Raw genomic sequence first — 18,508 nt, forward strand, 5'->3', positions numbered from 1 at the left:
GAAAAATGAGTCAGATGGAGAAAGATGGGAGATTTTTACTTAGTGGAAGATATTGGAGCAATACATGAACCTGAACAAATCCTTAGATTGTTAAAACAAAATACTGGACTGGAAAGATAGCATAGAGTGTAGGGAACTTGTTTCGCCTCCTGGAGCCCGACCAGGAATGATCCCTGAGCACAAAGCCAGGAGTAAGCATTGCCAGGTGTGACTCCAAAACAAACAAACAAAAATGTTATTTAATGAAATAAAAACAAAATATTGGTACCCAGATGAACAAGGCAGGTGGGCTACTCATGTATGGTAGAGGTTGGAAACTAGGCATTTGATGGTAAACATAGAATAAACATTGATTTATGAGGCTGTAGACTAAAGTGACTTTATTTAATGCTATTTAAATGCTTGGAAAGGGTTAATCCATAACTGCACATAGGTGGTTTTGGGACAGCCCTGCCTGCCACCTATCAGGCAGAGATGTGTCTCCCCAGTCATATCTGATCACTGCAGAAGTCAATGAAAAGGGAGCAGAGGCAAAGAGAACAGCTCATGTCATTCATTAATCTGTGCTGCTGTAGATGGACTGCTAAACAGATCAAGATTGTCAATTAGGACAATCACACTTGAAAGGTATGTTGGCTTTAGATAGATAACAGGATTTGAGGTGGATAGTAAGATTAGGAAGGAAAACAAGAATACTTCAGTTGGGGACTGAGTTACTAAAAACCTTAGTGATTTTTGCTCTTAAACAATTCACTCAGGGAGGTAAAGATAGTGTGAGGGATTCTAGAGAACAAAAGCAAAAAAATAGTAAAGGAAAGTTACGAGAAGTACCTTTAACTTAACCTAAATAAGACCTCAAATACTGAAATATAAATTATTTTATACATATCATTGTACTGCCTCAATGGTATGGTAACTCAGGTTTTTAGTAATTCAGTCCCCAACTGAAGCTATTACCCTAGCTCATCCAAGATTCTGTGCTCTCTGGTTGTTAGGAGGGATCTGCAAGAAAAATAGCAAACTAGGATGGCTAGATTGGTGTGTGGTTGGATGGAAGTTTGTATGTATATATGGATGTATGGATGGGTGGATTGATGGATGGGTGGATTGATGGATGGGTGAATGAGTGGGTAACTGGATGCATGAATAGATGGATGAATGCAAGATGGGTGGATGATAGATGGATGGGTGAATGGGTGGATGAGTGGACAGATGATGAATGGATACATGGATGGACGGGTCATAGGTACAGAAATTTTACAAGCACAAAAGATTGGATTTTAAGGAATTAAAATCTTGAAGCCCATGCAGTTGCAGAGACTGACAAATCTGAAATATGTAGAACAGACCATGAAACTGGAACTCAGGAGTTATGAGGATTTTCTTTTCTATGAAATGTTAGTTTTGAGTTTCAGGTCTTAAACTGATGGGTGAGAATTCTATCTCCATTATGATGGAAGGCAACGTTTACTTAAAGCCAACTGGTTGTAGATGACAATGTCAATCTCATGTTAAAGTACCATCAATGAAATACCTAGATTAGTGTTTAATAAAATCACCAGGTGTGGTGGCCTAGCTAAGTGGGTACATAAAACTACCCTCGCAGCTGATTTCAGATGATTGTCGAACTGAAAAGAGAAGCTAGCCACTTGTGCTATTCAGAAATGCCACTACCTCCGAAGTGGGCAGTAGGTTAAGGGTGCTTGGTAAGACGTGGCCTTTTCCTTCAGTACTCAGAGGGACACTGACACCGGTAGATCCAGGAGGCTGTTTTCAGGAAGGTTCCTCAAGGATGTTGGAGTGCAATGGTTTGGGAAGTGGCCCCCCTGCTTGTGGTTATGGGGAATGAAACTGATTCAGCTATGATGAGCAGCCAAGCTTCACGGATTTGTTAACTCCGGAAGTGTGCAAGCTCAGTTGCACAACTACAGGTTGGTACATGGTTTGGAGAATTAAATTTGTTCAGGAGAAAATATATGTACATATGTTTGGTTTTGAGCCACATCTGGCAGTGCTCAGGGCTTCCTCCTGGCTGTGTACTAAAGGTTCACTCCTAGTGGGACTCAGGGGACCTTGGTGATGCCTGGAATTGAAATCATCTGTGTAATTTAAGCGCCTTAACCTTTGTGCTATCTTTCCGGTCTCCAACAGTATTTCAAAAAAGAGAATAATGTCTTGGATTGCTGAAAGGACAAGCTTGAAATTCTTGAGGGGCACTGATGGGTGAACATGTGTATGTTTGGAAAAAATTAGGAAATCAGAGAGTGGAGCCAGAACATGGGCTGAGGGGAATGCATCCATTGACTTTATAGGCCCTTGAGTAGCTCATTAGGGGTCCTGAGGTGACCAGGAAGGTGGGTCCAGGTGTAATAGGCATAGAAGCAGCGTGGAGAGCCTGGATAGGCTGTTTCCAGACACCAATCAATCCCTTGCAACTGTGAGAAACAAGAGTTTTTCCCAAAAGAGCATTTGGGAAGCACTCTGCCCCCTGATCAGAGCCATTCCAGAGTATCCTTAGTTAAAACATTCATCCTGGTCATACAATGCGAATACACAAAATGCTGCAGAACTTCTGGAGTAGTTTAGAAATTGATACTTGGTGACTGTGGCTTTGGAGTAAGAATTTATCCTTGATTTTCTTTTCCATAAAATGCAAAGGATCCCAAGGATTCTAGAATATAAAATGCATGTAAGGGCTGTAGGGATGCAATCTGAGAGGAGAGAAAAAAGAAAAAAAAAAACAGAACACCGGTGCTTGAAACGCCTATCCTGAGCTTCCATTCTGACTCCTGGAGCTCCGTACAAGTCCTGCTTGGGGAAGGCAAGCAGGGGTTTCCTCTGGGAGGCCACCAAGGAGGGGATTCTAGGGCACTGAGCCAGCATTGCAGCCAGGGCTCCCTGCACAGCGCCTTGGGGCACAGGAGGCTGAGGGTGGGATTACCAAGTCTCTGGCGTCATGCCAGGGGTGCTGCTGCCTGGGCTATAAATGGGCCCCGCTGAGTGTGTGTGTGTGTGTGTGTGTGTGTGTGTGAGAGAGAGAGAGAGAGAGAGAGACAGAGAGAGACAGAGAGACAGAGAGACAGAGAGACAGAGAGACAGAGAGAGACAGAGAGACAGAGAGAGACAGAGAGACAGAGAGAGACAGAGAGAGAGGGAGAGAGAGGGAGAGAGAGAGACAGAGACAAGACAGAGACAGAGACAGACAGACAGACAGAGACAGAGACAGAGAGTGTAACTGTGCTTGGGACACCATGAGCATTGTAAAAGTGTTTTCTAAAACCATAACCCCCTGCTGCCCACGTGTGGAAACCTCACCCAAGAGAGGGGCAGAGCGGAGGAGCCGGGTTCTGAATACCGAGCTGGGGTTGCCCCCTGGGTCCCCCTCCTCGTCCCCGCCCCAAGGAACCCCGCCTGCAGCCGAGCTGGCGGGAGAGCGGCGGGGAGCTGGGCGCCACCGAACCGACGCCCCGGCTGGAGGTGCTCGCCCCGCCCCGGCCCTCGGGGGAGGTGGGGGGAGGTGGGGTGGCGAAGGAGGAGCCGCGCGCATGTGCACAGCTGGCGCCCCCCGCCCCCCGCACACAGCTGGGACGTGGGCTGCCGCCGCCGGGCTGCCGGCCTCAGTCGCCCCGGGCTCTCGGCGCGCGGTCGGTGCGTGTGGTCCCCGCGTCGGTCCGCGCCGTCGGCCATGGCCTCGCGCCGCTGCCTGCTGGCTCTCGTGCTGTGCTGTGGCTGGGGGGCGCTGGCCGTGGTCTCCCCGAAACCCGGCGCCGGCTGTCCGAGCCGCTGCCTATGCTTCCGAACCACGGTGCGCTGCATGCATCTGTTGCTGGAGGCCGTGCCGGCCGTGGCGCCGCAGACCTCCATCCTGTGAGTGCGCGGTCCGGGGGTGTGCGGGACGGATCTGGAGGGGGCACTGCGGATGGGGTGGCAGGGGCTGCGGGGAGGCTGGGGAGCGGGGAGATCAGGAGGACACGCTGAGAAAGTCGGTGGATGCCAGGACTAGGGGGGAGAATCCCGACGTCGGGGGGAGCGGGGCCGGGCCTTTGTCCGCCCTGGCCAGGAGGGGCGCGGAGGTCGGGACTGAGCGCTGGGCGCGCGGCCTCCGAAGCCGCCTTTGTTCGGAGCCCGGAGTGCCCGGCCGGACCGGGAAGTTTGAGGAGGAGCCAGGGGAAACCCCGCGATCCTCTGGCCGGCTTCCCCCCCAAATCTCAGCCGGGTCGCCCTCCAGTTCGCTCCCTTCCCCTTCCCCTTTCTCCTCCCCCCAGCCTCTTTGCCCGCTCTCCTGTCCCGGCGCGGGGCACCCCCTCCTCTGCCGGGCCGGTTCTCCGCATCCCGCTCCCCGCCCAGTCCTACCCCCTCTTCCCCCTCCTTTCCCCTCTCCCCGCCTTTCTTCCCCATCGTCCTCTTCCTTCAACCCTCGCTCCTGTTTCTCCTCCTCCTCGAGTTCTATACTCCAGTGTCCCGGCTCCCAGGGCTTCGCTCGCGGGACCCTTGGTGACCCGCCCCAGCGCCCACCCACCCCCAACTCCCCACCCGCTTCTCTGCCGCCGTCTCTCGCGCGGAGTTGCCAGTCCGCGGGCGCACGGTTGGAGGGCTTTCCCCGCGCCGGGACTGGTGGGGCATGGGATGTGGGTTTCCGACTTTGAGCTGCAGCTCGGGCATCCCGGATCGGGCGGGAGCCGAGGCGGAGCGGCGCCGGGGCGCGCCCCACATCGCCAGCCCCAACGCGCCGGGGGCCTGGGAGCCAGACTTGCTGCATCCCAAGTTGCTACAAAGTATCGCGCTCTCGGCCCCTCCTGGTCCCCAAGCCCTGGTGGCGAATGCCCCTTCCTCCAGCTCACTGTTGCGGTGCAACTTTGATTTAGAAATTGTTCAGAATCTGGGCCGCCGGCGTGCACTGGAGGCGCCGGCCCTAATTCAACGTCCTCCAGCTGCCCTTCTGAATGCCAAGAATAGTTTTCACTTTTCTGGGCCGCCGAAGAGACTGCAAAAATTGTAAAGTTTTGAGGGAACGATTCAGGAAGTGAGCGGCCAGGGTTCTTCCGTTGAAAACCAAACTCCCTGGCAGACCAGGGCTGCAAGCGGTCAAGGAGTTCGCCGGCGCTTCCTCGCTTCCTCCTGGGCGCAGGAGGTGCGGGACTCCCTCTGGGAGGAAGAAGCAGAGGCTCCCAGAGCGGCCCCCTCTCGGGTCTTTCCGAAAGCCAGAGAGGAAGGGTTTTCTGGATACGGATAATTGATTAGTGAGTCAGTGGGAAAAAACTTGAGAATCTGAAGCCTTGCCCCCATCCCCACATCTGGCGGGTATCTCAACTCGTTCAAGGGCTTTGTCTCCCAATCTTGTAAAATAGCGACGTGGTGGAACATAAAAGATTCTCTGTCCCACGCTGCTGGGTGAGATCTTGCGCAGAAAACAGGCAGGATGGGAGGCCGCTCGAAAGCAACCCCTGGCAAGACTCTCAGGAGGCATCACTGGTTGCAGACTTTCCTCCTTAAACTTTCACTGCTGCGGGAACTTCCAGGAATGTTTTGAAAGACAAGCTTCCAGGGTGTTTTAGGTTCTCCTGCTGTTGCTGCCACATTCCTGGGCAGTACTAGCAGATGTTGGTGTGAGGACCCATGGGCAGTACCTGACAGAGATGCTCCGGGTGTGTAGACTGAGATCTGGTGGGATAGGTTCTCTCTGCGGAACATTTCTCAGGGGCCACATCTCCCCCACACGTGGGGACACAGGGCTCTGCGGAGACGCAGCAGCTATGGGAACGGTTTTGGAGGAGAAACACCAAAGTTTCTGTCCACAGGGGGTTGTGCAAGGGAAGAGGGAAGCTGTGCGCTAGCGCTCCAGTGGCCTCAGGGGGCCAGGGTTTTTGATGCCATGACTTGGTTAAAGGGAGTCTCTCTACAAACTCAGAAAGTTTCAGGTTTAGTTGACTTCCCAGGTCTCTGCTCTTCTCTCTCTCTCTCTCTCTCTCTCTCTCTCTCTCTCTCTCTCTCTCTTTTGATGTTACCTTAGGAGGGAGGGGACAGCATAGTGATATGGTTGAACAAACAAGGTTCTCTGTCCCCAGGTGCTGGTTGAGGTCTTGCGACAGTGGGTAGGGCGCTTTCCTTGCATGTGACTGACTTGAGTTTGCAACCTGTAGGGACTCTTTGGCTCTGTGCTCAGGCGTGCACCCAACGGAGGTGCCGGGAGACTATACACAGTGCTGTGGACTCAAACCCAGGTTGGCAGCGTGCAAGGCAAGCACCTTAAACCCTGGACTACCTAAAAAAATACTCTTTTTTTTATTTAGAAACATCTGTATGTGAGGCTGTATAGTGGGTTGTGAGACTTGCATGTGTCCCACCTGGGTTCAATCCCCAGCACTCCATATGGTCCCTAGCTCCCCTTCACCAAGCACAGAGTTAGGTGCAAGCCCTAAGCACAACAAGTGTGTGGGTTAGGGGGGTCTTGCCTCTTACACAGCTGATCCTGATTGGATCCAGGCCACTTGTAACCACAAGAGCACTGTAAGTAGTGATCCCTGAGCACCCCTACATATGTCTATTTGGTAGAACTTGGAGACAGAAAAGATATAGGATAAGGAACCTCACCTCAGTGTTAGTTGAGCCATGCAACCGCCTGGTCAGAGTTTGCTTTCAAACCTCCTCTCTCCTTCCCCTTCCCCCAACACCCCTCCTTAAGATTGAATTGCGATCACCTAGAAATATCACGTGTTGCAAGCTGGAGATTCAGGGGTTCAGTCACTTGCCTTGCATGCAGCTGACTTCAGTTAGATCCCTGGCATCACATGGTCCCCCAGCACTGATAGGAGTGACCCTGAGTATCAAGTGTGACCCTCATCACTCCTCCACCCTCACCAAATTTTATTTATTTATTTGTTTTGGGCCACAACTGGTGGTGCTAAGGGCTGAGTCCCAGCTCAGTGCTCAGGAATCATTTCTGCCAGGTTTGGAGGACCATATGGGGTGCCAGGATTGAACCCAGGCTGGATGTGTACAAGGCAAGTGCCTTGCCTGCTGTGCTATGGCCCCCACATCACATCACATTTTAGTAGAATGTTCTAGGCAGCCTTAATGTAAAACTGATTTCAGTTTAGAAAATCCTGGTCTCAGACTGCCTTGTGACTCAGAGCTCTGCAGCTCTGGGATGCCTGGACGGGTGGAGCTGGAAATTGAAGAGCTGATTCCCCAGGCCTCAAGGTGAGGCCACAAGGAAACCAGGGAAATAAGGAAGTATAGGGAGGAAAAGGCAAAGAGACCCAGAGATACACCCCAGGATATACAGGGTCATCCTTGGGGATCCTTTCCTTGGGGATCCTCCTCAATTTCCAGTTTAGAAAGTCCAGGTCTGAGACTGCCTTGTGACTTTGACCCTTGTGTCCTGCCCACTTGAGAGTCTCAAATGGTGCCTTGAATCACCATCACTGGCCATCCAGTGAATTAGAGTCCTCGGGCTCTGCTTGGTGGCCTGTGCTCCATAGCTTTCTAGAAGCCCACTCATCCTTGGGTGTAACTCAGAAGACTTTGCAGAAATACTTGTTTATATTTTAAGGTAGCATGCTCCTCAGCACTGCAGTGCATGTTTGCCACCATAATTAAACTCTAGTATTAGAAGATGAAGCTTGACATTCTTCCTCTGCTCCCTTCCTAATTCCCTGATCCCCTGCCTTTGCCTTTTAACAAGGGTTTTGTCTCTCAATCTTGTAAAATAGTGATGTGGTAGAACAAGAAAGGTTCTCTGTCCCCAGGTGCTAGTTGAGGTCTTGCGAAGTGGGTAGGGCGCTTTTCTTGCATTTGACTGACTTGAGTTTGGTCCCCAGCACATATGGTCCCAGGAGCCTGTCAGGAATGATCACAAGCATGGAACAAGGAATAAGCCCTGAGTACAGTGACTGTGACCCACCCCAAACAAATAAAATGAATTAAATAAACAGACTCAGCAAGGCCATGCATGTCTCTACCTGGTAAAGCACATGCCTTGCATGTGTGAGTACCTGGATTTGATCCCCAGAAACACCACCATCACAACAAAAGCAAACATGCTTATCAGAAATCCTGTCCTGGGGCTCTAGCTGTGAGCTTGCAGACCTTTGCCTCCCTGAACCTCTTTATTTCCCTGATTTCCTCATGGTCTCACCATGAGGCCTGGGAAATCAGCTCTTCAATTCCCAGCTCCACCCATCCAGGCATCCTAGAGCTACAGAGCTCTGCCAAACTGTGCTTTCCTTATCCCCGCCTGCTGTCCCTGGGACAGGAAACCTGGTGCCAGGGGAGGCCTCTAGTGTGGACCAGAGTGATCTGGGCAGGGCCGAGATCCAGCAGAGATCCAGAGACACACCCCAGGATACACAGGGTCAGGGAAAGTGTCCTTTTCTTGGGGCTCCTCCTCTGGGGACCCAGTGGGCCTGACAGCCAGCTCTCTCCCTTTCTCAATTTCCTAAGCACCTACCATGAGTTTTGGACTCATTGGGTTTGGTTCTGTTTCTTGCTTATGGAAAATCCTTTTTTTCAGGGTGCTAGAGAGAAAGACCCTCCCAGGGAAGCAGTGAGAATGAGCATAGGGTGCAAGTGGGCAAGTGGGGTGTGTTGTGAGCTCTGTGCTCTTCTGTTGGCCTGTGCAGAGGAGACCCTATCATCTGACCTATGTCTTGCTGCATAGAGGAGCTCAGTGTCATTGCTTCCTGGGTGAGCCCCTCCCCCCCATTACTGGTGGTCCCCCACAGGCTCCTTTGGGCACTCGGGCTCCTGGAGAACAGAGTCTTCCCATCTTGCTTCTCTTGATCCCCTAGAGACAAACCCGAGTCTCTACTTTCCCCCACCCCCACCATCCTCCAGTAGAACTCCCCAGATAGAACTCTGGAGAATAGTTTTCCCACCAGCTGCACTTTGCAGAGCTATCAGTTGTTCCAAGTGGCCTTGGGGAGAGTTTCAACTGTGTGAGTTGGGTTCAGAATAGGTAGGCAGCAGAGTTGCTGGAAGGATTCTCCTTCCCTTGATGGTCCTCCCTTCTCCTGCTATTGTGGTTCACTGGGTGCCCCCTCACTCCTAACTGAGCAATGAGGATCCCCTTAGCTCTCAGGAAGGGGAATCCTTCCTTGCCTTTGGGTCAGATATTTAAAGAGGTCAGTAGAGGTGAAGGAAGCATACTGACTCCTCGGTTTTTTTTTTTATGGGGAGTGAGGGTGCCGGGGAAGTGGAGCATGGGTAGTTGCTGGCAGTGCTCAGAAGTGACTCCTGGAGGTGCATGGAGGAAACTCCATGGTTTCTTAAGCACGGTGCTGGGGATCTAATCCAGTGTTAGGAGAAAAACTAACATAGAGATGTCAGTGGGTGACATATCTGTCACTGCTAATGCCTTATTGGTCTTTAAAATCACAGATAGCTTGACATCTTTCTAAATTGGTTATCCCAGTAAATTTTCTTCATAGTGAAGTTAATTTTTTTGTTGCTTTGTTATTGGTCCACATCTGATGATACTCAGGGCTTATCCCTAGCTCTGTGCTTAGGGATCATGCCTGTCTATGCTTGGGGTATCATACAGAGTACTGGGGATTGAACTAAGAGTTGACCATGTATAAGTGACTTAGCCTCTGTACTCTGAGTTAATTACAAAAAACAGAGATCATACTATTTTCCTCTGAAATCATTTGGTTTCTCTTCAGATACCTCAAATACCCAAACATCAGGAATCAATCCCTTAGATCAAATGATTGTTCATAAGACTAACTTGAAACTGGCAAGAAGAATTTAGTAAGAATTTAGCAGCTGCTTCATATGCTGGTTCTTAGTTCTTTTTCCCAGCATGAATATAAGGTTGGTTACCCTTATTAACTTGTCAATCAATTCCTTCACTTCTAGGACCCATTGCTTCATTCCCCTTAATTCTAAGAAGTCTATGAGGTAGAGATACGAAAGACACTGGCCTCAAATGTTGTCTCTGGCAAATCTTGTCTAGAGAGCGATGACCCAGCCTCTGTCTGCCCCAGATACTCCTTATCTTTTACTCTTAGTATTTACTGCCATGTATGTCCTGATGATTTGCTTTAGATCTGATCGCTGTGTTAGATGGGGGTGGGGGCTGTGCCCAGCCCCTCTGAGGACCCAGAGCAGGGAACTGTCTCTGTGAGCAAGATGCTGAGTCATTCATTGTTCATTGTCCACCCAAAGGAGCTCAAAGATTGGGAGTCACTGATGGGCTCATCTCTTTTGTTCTATAGTCACCTGGAAGTAGAAATTTAACTAAAGACTATTTCCTTATTTGGATGTTATCTAGATGAATTTTCACTTACCAAAAAATTGCCTTATTGAAAAAAAAATTAAATGTTAAACCCTTTGCACATATTTCACGCATAAATTCTCGCTAGGTTGACAAATATCTACTCCTGTGCAGCTGTCAAATTCAAGGTATGGAACAAGTCCTCCCCCACCCTTCCAAATGTTCCCTCCCTTTCATCCTTGGCCATACTTCTTCCCTGATGCCCCTCCCTCCTGTCACATTGCTGTGTTTGTGTCTGGAGGGGTGCCAGCTCTTTGTTTCTCTTTCCTGGAGTGTCTTTGTTTTGGAATATTGGGTAAATCTTGCTTCAAGGAATGAGCTGAGCGCTCCACTGGTTTCAGTGCTTGGGGAGACTGTGGGTGGAGATGACTATAATTCTCCTTTCAGTGTTTAGTAGAATTTCCTGATGAGGCTACCCGAGCGTAGGATGGTCTTTGTAGGAAGATTTTGAACTGCAGTTTAAATTTCTTCAATAAATAAGGGCTATCCAGGTGACTTTCTTCCTGAATGAGCTCTGGTAGACTGTCTTCTTAGGAGCTCGTCCATGTTTAAGTAGTTATTGGATATGTTCCTCAGCACCTGCCTTATAATCTGGGATCTGCCATGATGTCGTTTATTTTGTTGCTGATACTAAAACTGTGTGTTCCCTCATAGAGGGGACATTTTATTTATTTTTTGTTTGTTTTTTATGTAGGAGTATCACTATTTTTTCAGCCATTGATTAGGCTGATTGAATTAGGCAGGACATTTTATCTTTGCAACCATCAACGTTTGATTCATTGATTTTTTTTCTCAATCATTTTTCTGCTTTGATTCTTTATTTTTTTCTCTTTCATTCATTTCTCTGCATTTATTTTTTTTCTCCCTCATTCATTTTTCTGTTGCTTTCTGCTTAGACCTCTCCTATTTCTTTTCTCCCACTTTGGATTTTCCTTCCTGGTTTGCTCCCCCATTGTTTTGTGATAAACGCCGCATGTTCTGCAGGTTTGGATTTCTTTCTCTAGTCCCGTAGCCAAGCCAGTCTCTCCAGGCCCACAGTATCAATCACCTTCTCTCTTTGGCAGTGACCAGTGACAGTGCTGTTGACTTTCACTTTTGATGATGCCTCTCAGGCATCATCTCCTGTTGACTGATGAATGGTATCTTGAAAATAGTTTTCTGTTTTGTTTTGGTTTGGGGAGTCACACCCATGGTACTTGGGCAAGTGCCAGTTCAGTACTTGGAGGTCACTCGTGTGGGTACTTAGGGGACAGATTGGTACTGGGTATTGTGTCTTGGGCTCCAGCATGCAAAGCATGTACCCCTTGGGGGTCAGAGTGATATGTTTGCCCTGCATGCAGCCAACTCGGGTTTTATCTGCAGCATTCCTTATGGTCTCCTGAGCAAGCTAGAAGTCAGTTCTTTTATGATTTTTATATCTGGGCATCTTTTTGCTGATTTCAGGAGAGTGAAAATGGATACATAGTCTTTTTAGATTAATATTTAATATTGTTTAAGAACCAAAGCATTGACTCCTTGAGTCAAGTTTTCAAAAAGTTTAATTTTTTTTCTCAACAAGGTAAAGAACTAAGAAACCATTCGAATTATTAGCCAGATAATTTTGATTTGAGTTCACATACTCAAACTGAAAAAAAAATTAGTCTTTTCAGCCTCACCATGTTTCTCTTGTCTTTAGACTGTTGTTAGGATAATTTAATGTGAGCTGCTATAATAAAGAGTCTTTTGACCAGAGAGATAATGCAAGGGTTTAGGAGCTTGCATTGCATGTGACTGGCCTTGGTTCCATTCCTGGCACCACAGCATAACCTCCCCCAAACACTGCTAGAAGCGATCTCTGAGCACAGAGTCAGGAGGAAGCCCTGAACTCTGGTGCTGGTAGCCCCAAACAACCCCCCACATCCCTAAAAGATAAAAAAAATTCATAAATCTGATAGATCAATACACTCTGAGTCACTGCCTCACTAGTCCAGAATCCAGATGTGCCTACACTGAGATTTCTCTCAAGCATGATCAGCAGACCATGGTCTTCAGAGGCGTTGACAGCAGGGCTGGGGGTGCAATGTGGGGTGTGCCCAATTTGCAGGGGAACTGCTCTCTCAGAACACAGAGGGTCCTGCCTTTTCCTCTAGTTCTCTATTTTCTACCAGGTTGGTCTGTCACCACAGCCCTTGTCCCTCCATTCTGACAGGGACAAGAAATCTGGAGATGTCCCTAGGAAGGCTGGGGGCACCACACTGCACGTGTAAGACACTGACTGCTGCTAAGACAGTGTAGCTTCTGTCTTGTCCCAAACATGGTGCTGTGGGAATGCCACCTTGGTGATTGGGTACATGGGGGCAGGGGGTGAATCTTAAGCATCTTACCCATCTGTGGGACTTCACTTGAGCCTGGTTGTGGTATTGGCTCTTCAGACTTCCTTTGTCTGCTCTCCTTCTCCACTGCCCTTCCTGGCAGCCCAGATTCTTAGCTTGTAACTGAGAGTGAGAGTCATGGAAACTTTGGCAGCCAGGCAAAGTTTCTGTAAGCGCCACAACCAAGAATCAATTCAAACTCAAGTGCATAATGAATTGAAGGATGTGTCAGGCAATGCTTGCTCATGCTCCCTCTCTTGGGTAAAAAGGGGTCACAAGTGGAAAACTTTCAGAAGCCCTGTTCTGCAGGGTGCAACTCTTCACATGACCAGAAAGACACTTGCATTTTTTTCCTGCATTACCATTTATGGGTTTTGTTTGTTTGTTTATTTGGTTGTTTTGGTGGGGGAAATATTTAGACCATATCCATCAGTGCTCAGGAACTATTGCTCGCTCTGTGCTTGGTGATAATTCCTGGTGGTGCTCAGAGGACCATACAGTACAGGCAAAGCAAGCCCCTGTAATCTCTTCAGCTCTTGCGTTTTTAACTAGTTCTTGTGTTGGGGTGATGGATAAAGACTGGAAGGAGAAAAACTGGGAGCAATTCTGAGTCCTCAGCTTGGCATCTTGGCTTCAGCCTCCCTCCCTGTGTTCTTTCTAGGCATGGAAATCCTGCCTCTCTGACCGCCTGCTTGCCCAGCAGGAGTCCGGACCAGGAGCGTGCTGCTCCTGTGGGTTGCCACTGGCCACCAGCCTTCCTGTTTACTTCCTGTAATTCTAATAGTGTATACATTTGTAAAGTCTTCGGAAATTCACTCCTCTGCCCTCCATTGGTCTTGGCTCTGCTCAGTGTTTCCCTGTGCCTACCCTCAAGGGTGAGGGCTTGGGTAGGTGCACAGCTGTGTGAGATCAGACTTTCCTGCAGGCCACAGAGCAAGGGACTCTTGTCCATGAGCTGTAGCTCAGGGGTTATGAAACCTGCCCTCTTACCCACTTCATTTCACCATCTTGTTTATTTTTCTTGTACAATATTAAAAATATTTTATGCATGTTGTACATGTTAATGATAGAAGAATGTGAAAATACAGAAAAGGAGAACAAAACAAATTACTCATATGCCTACCACTGGAGGAAACTTAATATGGTAGACTTGTCTCTCAGCCACACCCAGCACAGACGTTTTTGTGTGTGCATATGTACATAGAATATGAATGTCAAAATGTCTGCATGTTCATCAATATGTCTAGCCATTCATCCATCTCTAAAATTTGGGTCATGTCATGACTGATGTCCATTTGCTCATAGTACATATTGCACATTCTTATTTTGTCTTTTGTGGTGGGGCCATCACACCCAGCAGTGCTTAGGGCTTATTGTTGCCTCTCTGCTTTGAGGTCACTCCTGTGGGTGCTCAAAGGACCATATGTGGTACTAGAGATCAAACCAGGCTTGGCCATGTGTAGTACAAGTGCCTTAACTCCTATTCTCTCTCTCTGGCCCAACATATTACACACTTTTAAGTTTAGTGATACGCACTGTGGCTATGCATTTGCAATTATGAAGAGTCTATGCCATCATGGGTTCTACTTTTTTTTTTTGGTTTTTGGGTCACACCGGGGGGATGCACAAGGGTTACTCCTGGCTCTGCACTCAGGAATTACTCCTGGCCAGTGCTTGGGGGACCATATGGGATGCTGGGAATTGAACCTGGGTCGGCCGTGTGCAAGACAAATGCCCTACCAGCTGTGTTACTGCTCTAGCCCCAGGTTTTATTTATTCTTAAGGTTTAGATATTTTTTCACATTAACATCTAACATTTACAGACAATTTTAGCACATATATTGCCTGATCCCATGTGCTGCTTGCGCCCAAGTGGTCGAGCACATGTGGCACCCGAGCACATGTATTGACTGCATCTCCACTCTTGAGTTGTGTACTTTTATGCTTTCTTGTCTAATGTCGGGGTGTGTGTAGGGGCTCTCTCCACCCTTGGAGAAGCCTGGGTTCTCTCTTAAGCACATTACTCTCTACTCTATCCCACTTTCTCTTCTCCCTTTCAAAACACCTCTAAATGAAATCTGTTTTACTTCACAAAAATAAATTTTTTTTTGATATATTCACACTAAAGAAAATTTATACACAACCCCTTTTTGTATTCACCATCTTTGTTAACAAGAACATACATAATATTGTTTGAAATTGTCAAATTCTTCTCCAGGGTAATTTTTTTAATTATTATTTTCTTGCTTCTAGAAACATTCTGTCCCCAATGAAACTTTTGGTGATATTTCTGATTATTTGTCTCCATGACTTTAGGGGACAGCTAAAGCTTTTGCTAAGCTGTGGTCTGCACCAAAGACTCTGGTTGGCATATTGTGTGCACTTCTCACTGAGAAAGAGCAATGACTTCCCCAAGGAGCAGAGTCCATCGGGTACCTCTCTCATACCCAGATATCAGATCACCACTACATTCTTGTGTAGTATCTGCGTTTTGCTTATTACCACTTGTATTCTTTTCAAATAGTTTGAGTTCAGTGTGCCCAGAGAACAAATCACTGCTTGAGCACCTAGCTGGGGAGGTTGCAAGATTATCCAATTCAGGGCCTACCTTCTGATACTGGAGGTGATGCTCACAGTAGATCCTCATCTTTCTAGCTCCTTTAGGATCCATAACATCTTTGCAAAAATAGATCAAACACTGAACTGTTGTCCTGGGGTAAATAGAGGGTTATATCCCCTTGAGCTTCCAGTCACATTTGCATCGACCATATAGGCACCTTCTTTGATGTATAGTTTAGTTCAGCAACTTCGAACTCAAAGCCCAAACCATATGATTTAGATCTGGAGGAAGCTTCTGGAATACTCCTGTGTTTTCTAGGATTCACTTTATGACTTTCTTGCCTTAGGGATTCTAGTACTTGACCACTATGTTTGGCGACCATTTAAGGCAAAAGTCATCGCCAAAAAGCATAGATTTTAAAAAAGTAGCAAGAGATGGCAAAAAGTTACTTGGTTTGCAGTATAAGATCTGGAGCAGGAGGGTAAAACACACCGGTCCTGTGTGTATACCTGATGATCCAGACCCTTTTCTTCTCTGAGTTTATCGATGATCCACCACGAAAACACCATGAGGGCTGATGGTGGACTTGTGAATACATATAAGGATATACTAAACTTCATAGGTGTGGCATCTGACCTCCACAGTGAGAATTTGTGGAGGGTTATAAATTAAGTTGACCTGGGCAGAAATGGGAAGGATTTTCCCAGGGCCATGATCAGGTCTAAATCTATGTTCTCTGGAGGAAAACTGTAAAAATGAGGACAGCTCTCTCTCTCTCTCTCTCTCTCTCTCTCTCTCTCTCTCTCTCTCTCTCTCTCTCTCTCTCTCTTCTCTCTCTCTCTTCTTTTTTGGGTCACGCCTGGCGATGCACAGGGGTTACTTCTGGCTCATGCACTCAGGAATTATCCCTGGTGGTGCTCGAGGGACCCATATGGGAATCGAACTTGAGTCGGTCGCGTGCAAGGCAAATGCCCTACCCACTGTGTTATCGCTCCAGTCCCCAAGGGCAGCTCTCAAAGCAGGAGAGTTCATTCTTCAGAAATGTTGTGAAAAGAAACATGACCTCGTCCACAAAATGTGGGTGAATGTGCGCTTCATTCCTGGAACAAGGGCTGTTCTTTTCTGCAGTTTTCATTGCATTTATGCTCCTCTTTCTTGTCACAACTTCCTCTACGGAAGGAGAAACTAGATTAGACCTGTTGCTTCCTGGAGTGAAACAATATTTCTTAAAAATCTATTGCCAAAGGAGCAGCACTTTAGTTTTTAAAAATAATTAGAATGGACACATTGTTACTGACTGAGACAGTGGAATATTTTTGTTGGCATGACAACAGGAGGCTAAATATTGATCATGAACACTTTTGTTTTCTTGTGAGTGTTTTATTGTTGTGTAATGTGCCTGGGTCGGTGTTTATCAGTCCATCCATCTATCCATTTATCCATTCACCTACCTACCCACCTACCTGCTCTCCTGTCTGTCCATGCATGCAGCCATCCATCCATAATTGTCCAATACCTACAAACACACCCAATCATATTTTCATTCATTTATCATCTGTGGAACTGTCTGTCCTCCCCACCCTGTTACTGGACTCCTCAAGGATCAAGTACTCATGTAAAGACATTTGGCCTCTGCTGCTGAGATGCTCACTGTCCAGGAGGAGCAGGCTGTGGGTACACTCTGACAATGTCAGTGTACGCCTTCTCCAGTGATGCGTTTTGCCTGATCCTGCCTACGTCCCACACTTTAGATTAGAAATAGGACTCAAAGTCTTTCCATAGGGCTGTGGAAAAGGAGATAGCTGTAGAGAGAGTTGTTTCTATGGAGTCAGGTGTCTGATTAATAATGTTTGTAATGCCTTGACTTTAAAATTCATCCTTCTACTTTTCTTTCATTCTTTCTCAGCTCAAGGATCCTGTGAGCTAGGGTCTAGTGCTGAAGATCAAATTGTTCATTACCTGAGACAGGTCTGCATGTGTGCTTCTCATTCTCTTACTGGAGAAGGAGCTGACACCGCCAAGACTCAGAGAACTCTGTACAAAGAAAAGAAGCCTGGGGTACGTCAGGTGAGACTGCACTTAGGAAGGGTGTGAGTCCACATGAAAAGCTTTTAGGAAAAACAGCCTGGGCTGTGGTTTATTTTGATTCCCTTCACATTCTTCCCTTTTCGGTCATATTTTTCAGAAGCCTTTCTTGAAACTGTTCTCAAATTCCCATTCCAGCCATGGTATGCTCTTTTGGAATGATAATCTCCTTTCCCTTCCTGTGCTTTTTTTTAACCCTTTCATATTTTTTTTTTATTTGATGCAACTTTCATTTCATTCAACTCTCTGAAAATATATTCTCACAGAGCAACAAGCATGTTTGTATTTCTTGTGTTGTTCCTAAATTCTGCATGTGCAGGAAACTCAGGGATGGATCCACTCAGAAACCTCTAGGGCACGTTGAATGATTATTGACTATGAATTGATTGATTCTAATTTATGATTCTTTTCCTCTGTGGACATAATTAAAGCTCAGTGAACCTGATTTAAGACCTTTAGGAAAATCACAAGCAAAAATCGATCTGTTTTGGTTGAGACTGGTAGCAGTGACTTGTTGGACTTGATTTGTGCCTCGGGGCATTGCTTTCTGTCTCCCTGGATTCTCTCCAGCACCTGACACTTGCTAGGTAGGCTCCTTGGACACAGTGGAAACTTAAATCACTCATGTCTTTTCTGCTGGGTTCTTGTGCAGAAACACTTTGAAAAAGGTGGCTAAACACAGAAGTCAGGGAATCCTCCCAAGAATCAGAAAAAGGCTCCTCCAAGACTAAATGCATTGTTGGATGCATGCCCAGTGTGAAAACATAATTTATCCATTTATTTCAGTGAACTCAAAGAGCTTGCCCTGTTTCAGCAGGAAATATTTAAATTAACCTGTTCGGTCACTGTGACAACTAGGCTACACGGGTATGTGTGAGCCTATGTGATGCTTCATTTCATGTGTCCACTTGGCTGGCCCACAGTACCCAGATAGTTACACAAATATTCTTCTAGAAGTTTCTAGGGAGGTATGTAATTGGAAGGAAATTACCTTTAAATGGGGAGCCTTTCTAAAAAGCAGATTATGCTCCATAACAAGGGTGGGATTTATCCAGTCAGAAGAAGGACTGAGATCTGAATCCTGAGGTCACTTTTGAGGATGTCCTGGGCACTCAGTGACCCTTCCCTGGGTCTCCAATCTCCTGGCCCATCCTGCAGATTTGAACTTGCAAACCTTTCTTCCTCCTCTGTCTTCTTCCTTCCTCTTGTGAATTGTGTGTCTGGAAGATCCCGTCA

The 18,508-nt window shown here is 47.2% G+C and overlaps 1 protein-coding gene across 1 annotated transcript in view; it reads left to right on the forward strand.

Moving 5' to 3' along the window:
* The first annotated feature begins 3,544 nt into the window (after positions 1-3,544).
* PXDN (peroxidasin) overlaps positions 3,545-18,508 on the forward strand; it is an 85,326-nt gene continuing 70,362 nt past the window's right edge. The window contains exon 1 of the mRNA XM_056126911.1: positions 3,545-3,867. Coding sequence (XP_055982886.1) covers positions 3,686-3,867 — 182 coding nt within the window. The 5' untranslated portion in view covers positions 3,545-3,685. The remainder of the gene's footprint in view (positions 3,868-18,508) is intronic.

Source organism: Sorex fumeus, unplaced genomic scaffold (assembly GCF_029834395.1).
Source record: "Sorex fumeus unplaced genomic scaffold, SorFum_2.1 ptg000006l, whole genome shotgun sequence".
NCBI classification, from domain to species: Eukaryota; Metazoa; Chordata; class Mammalia; order Eulipotyphla; family Soricidae; genus Sorex; species Sorex fumeus.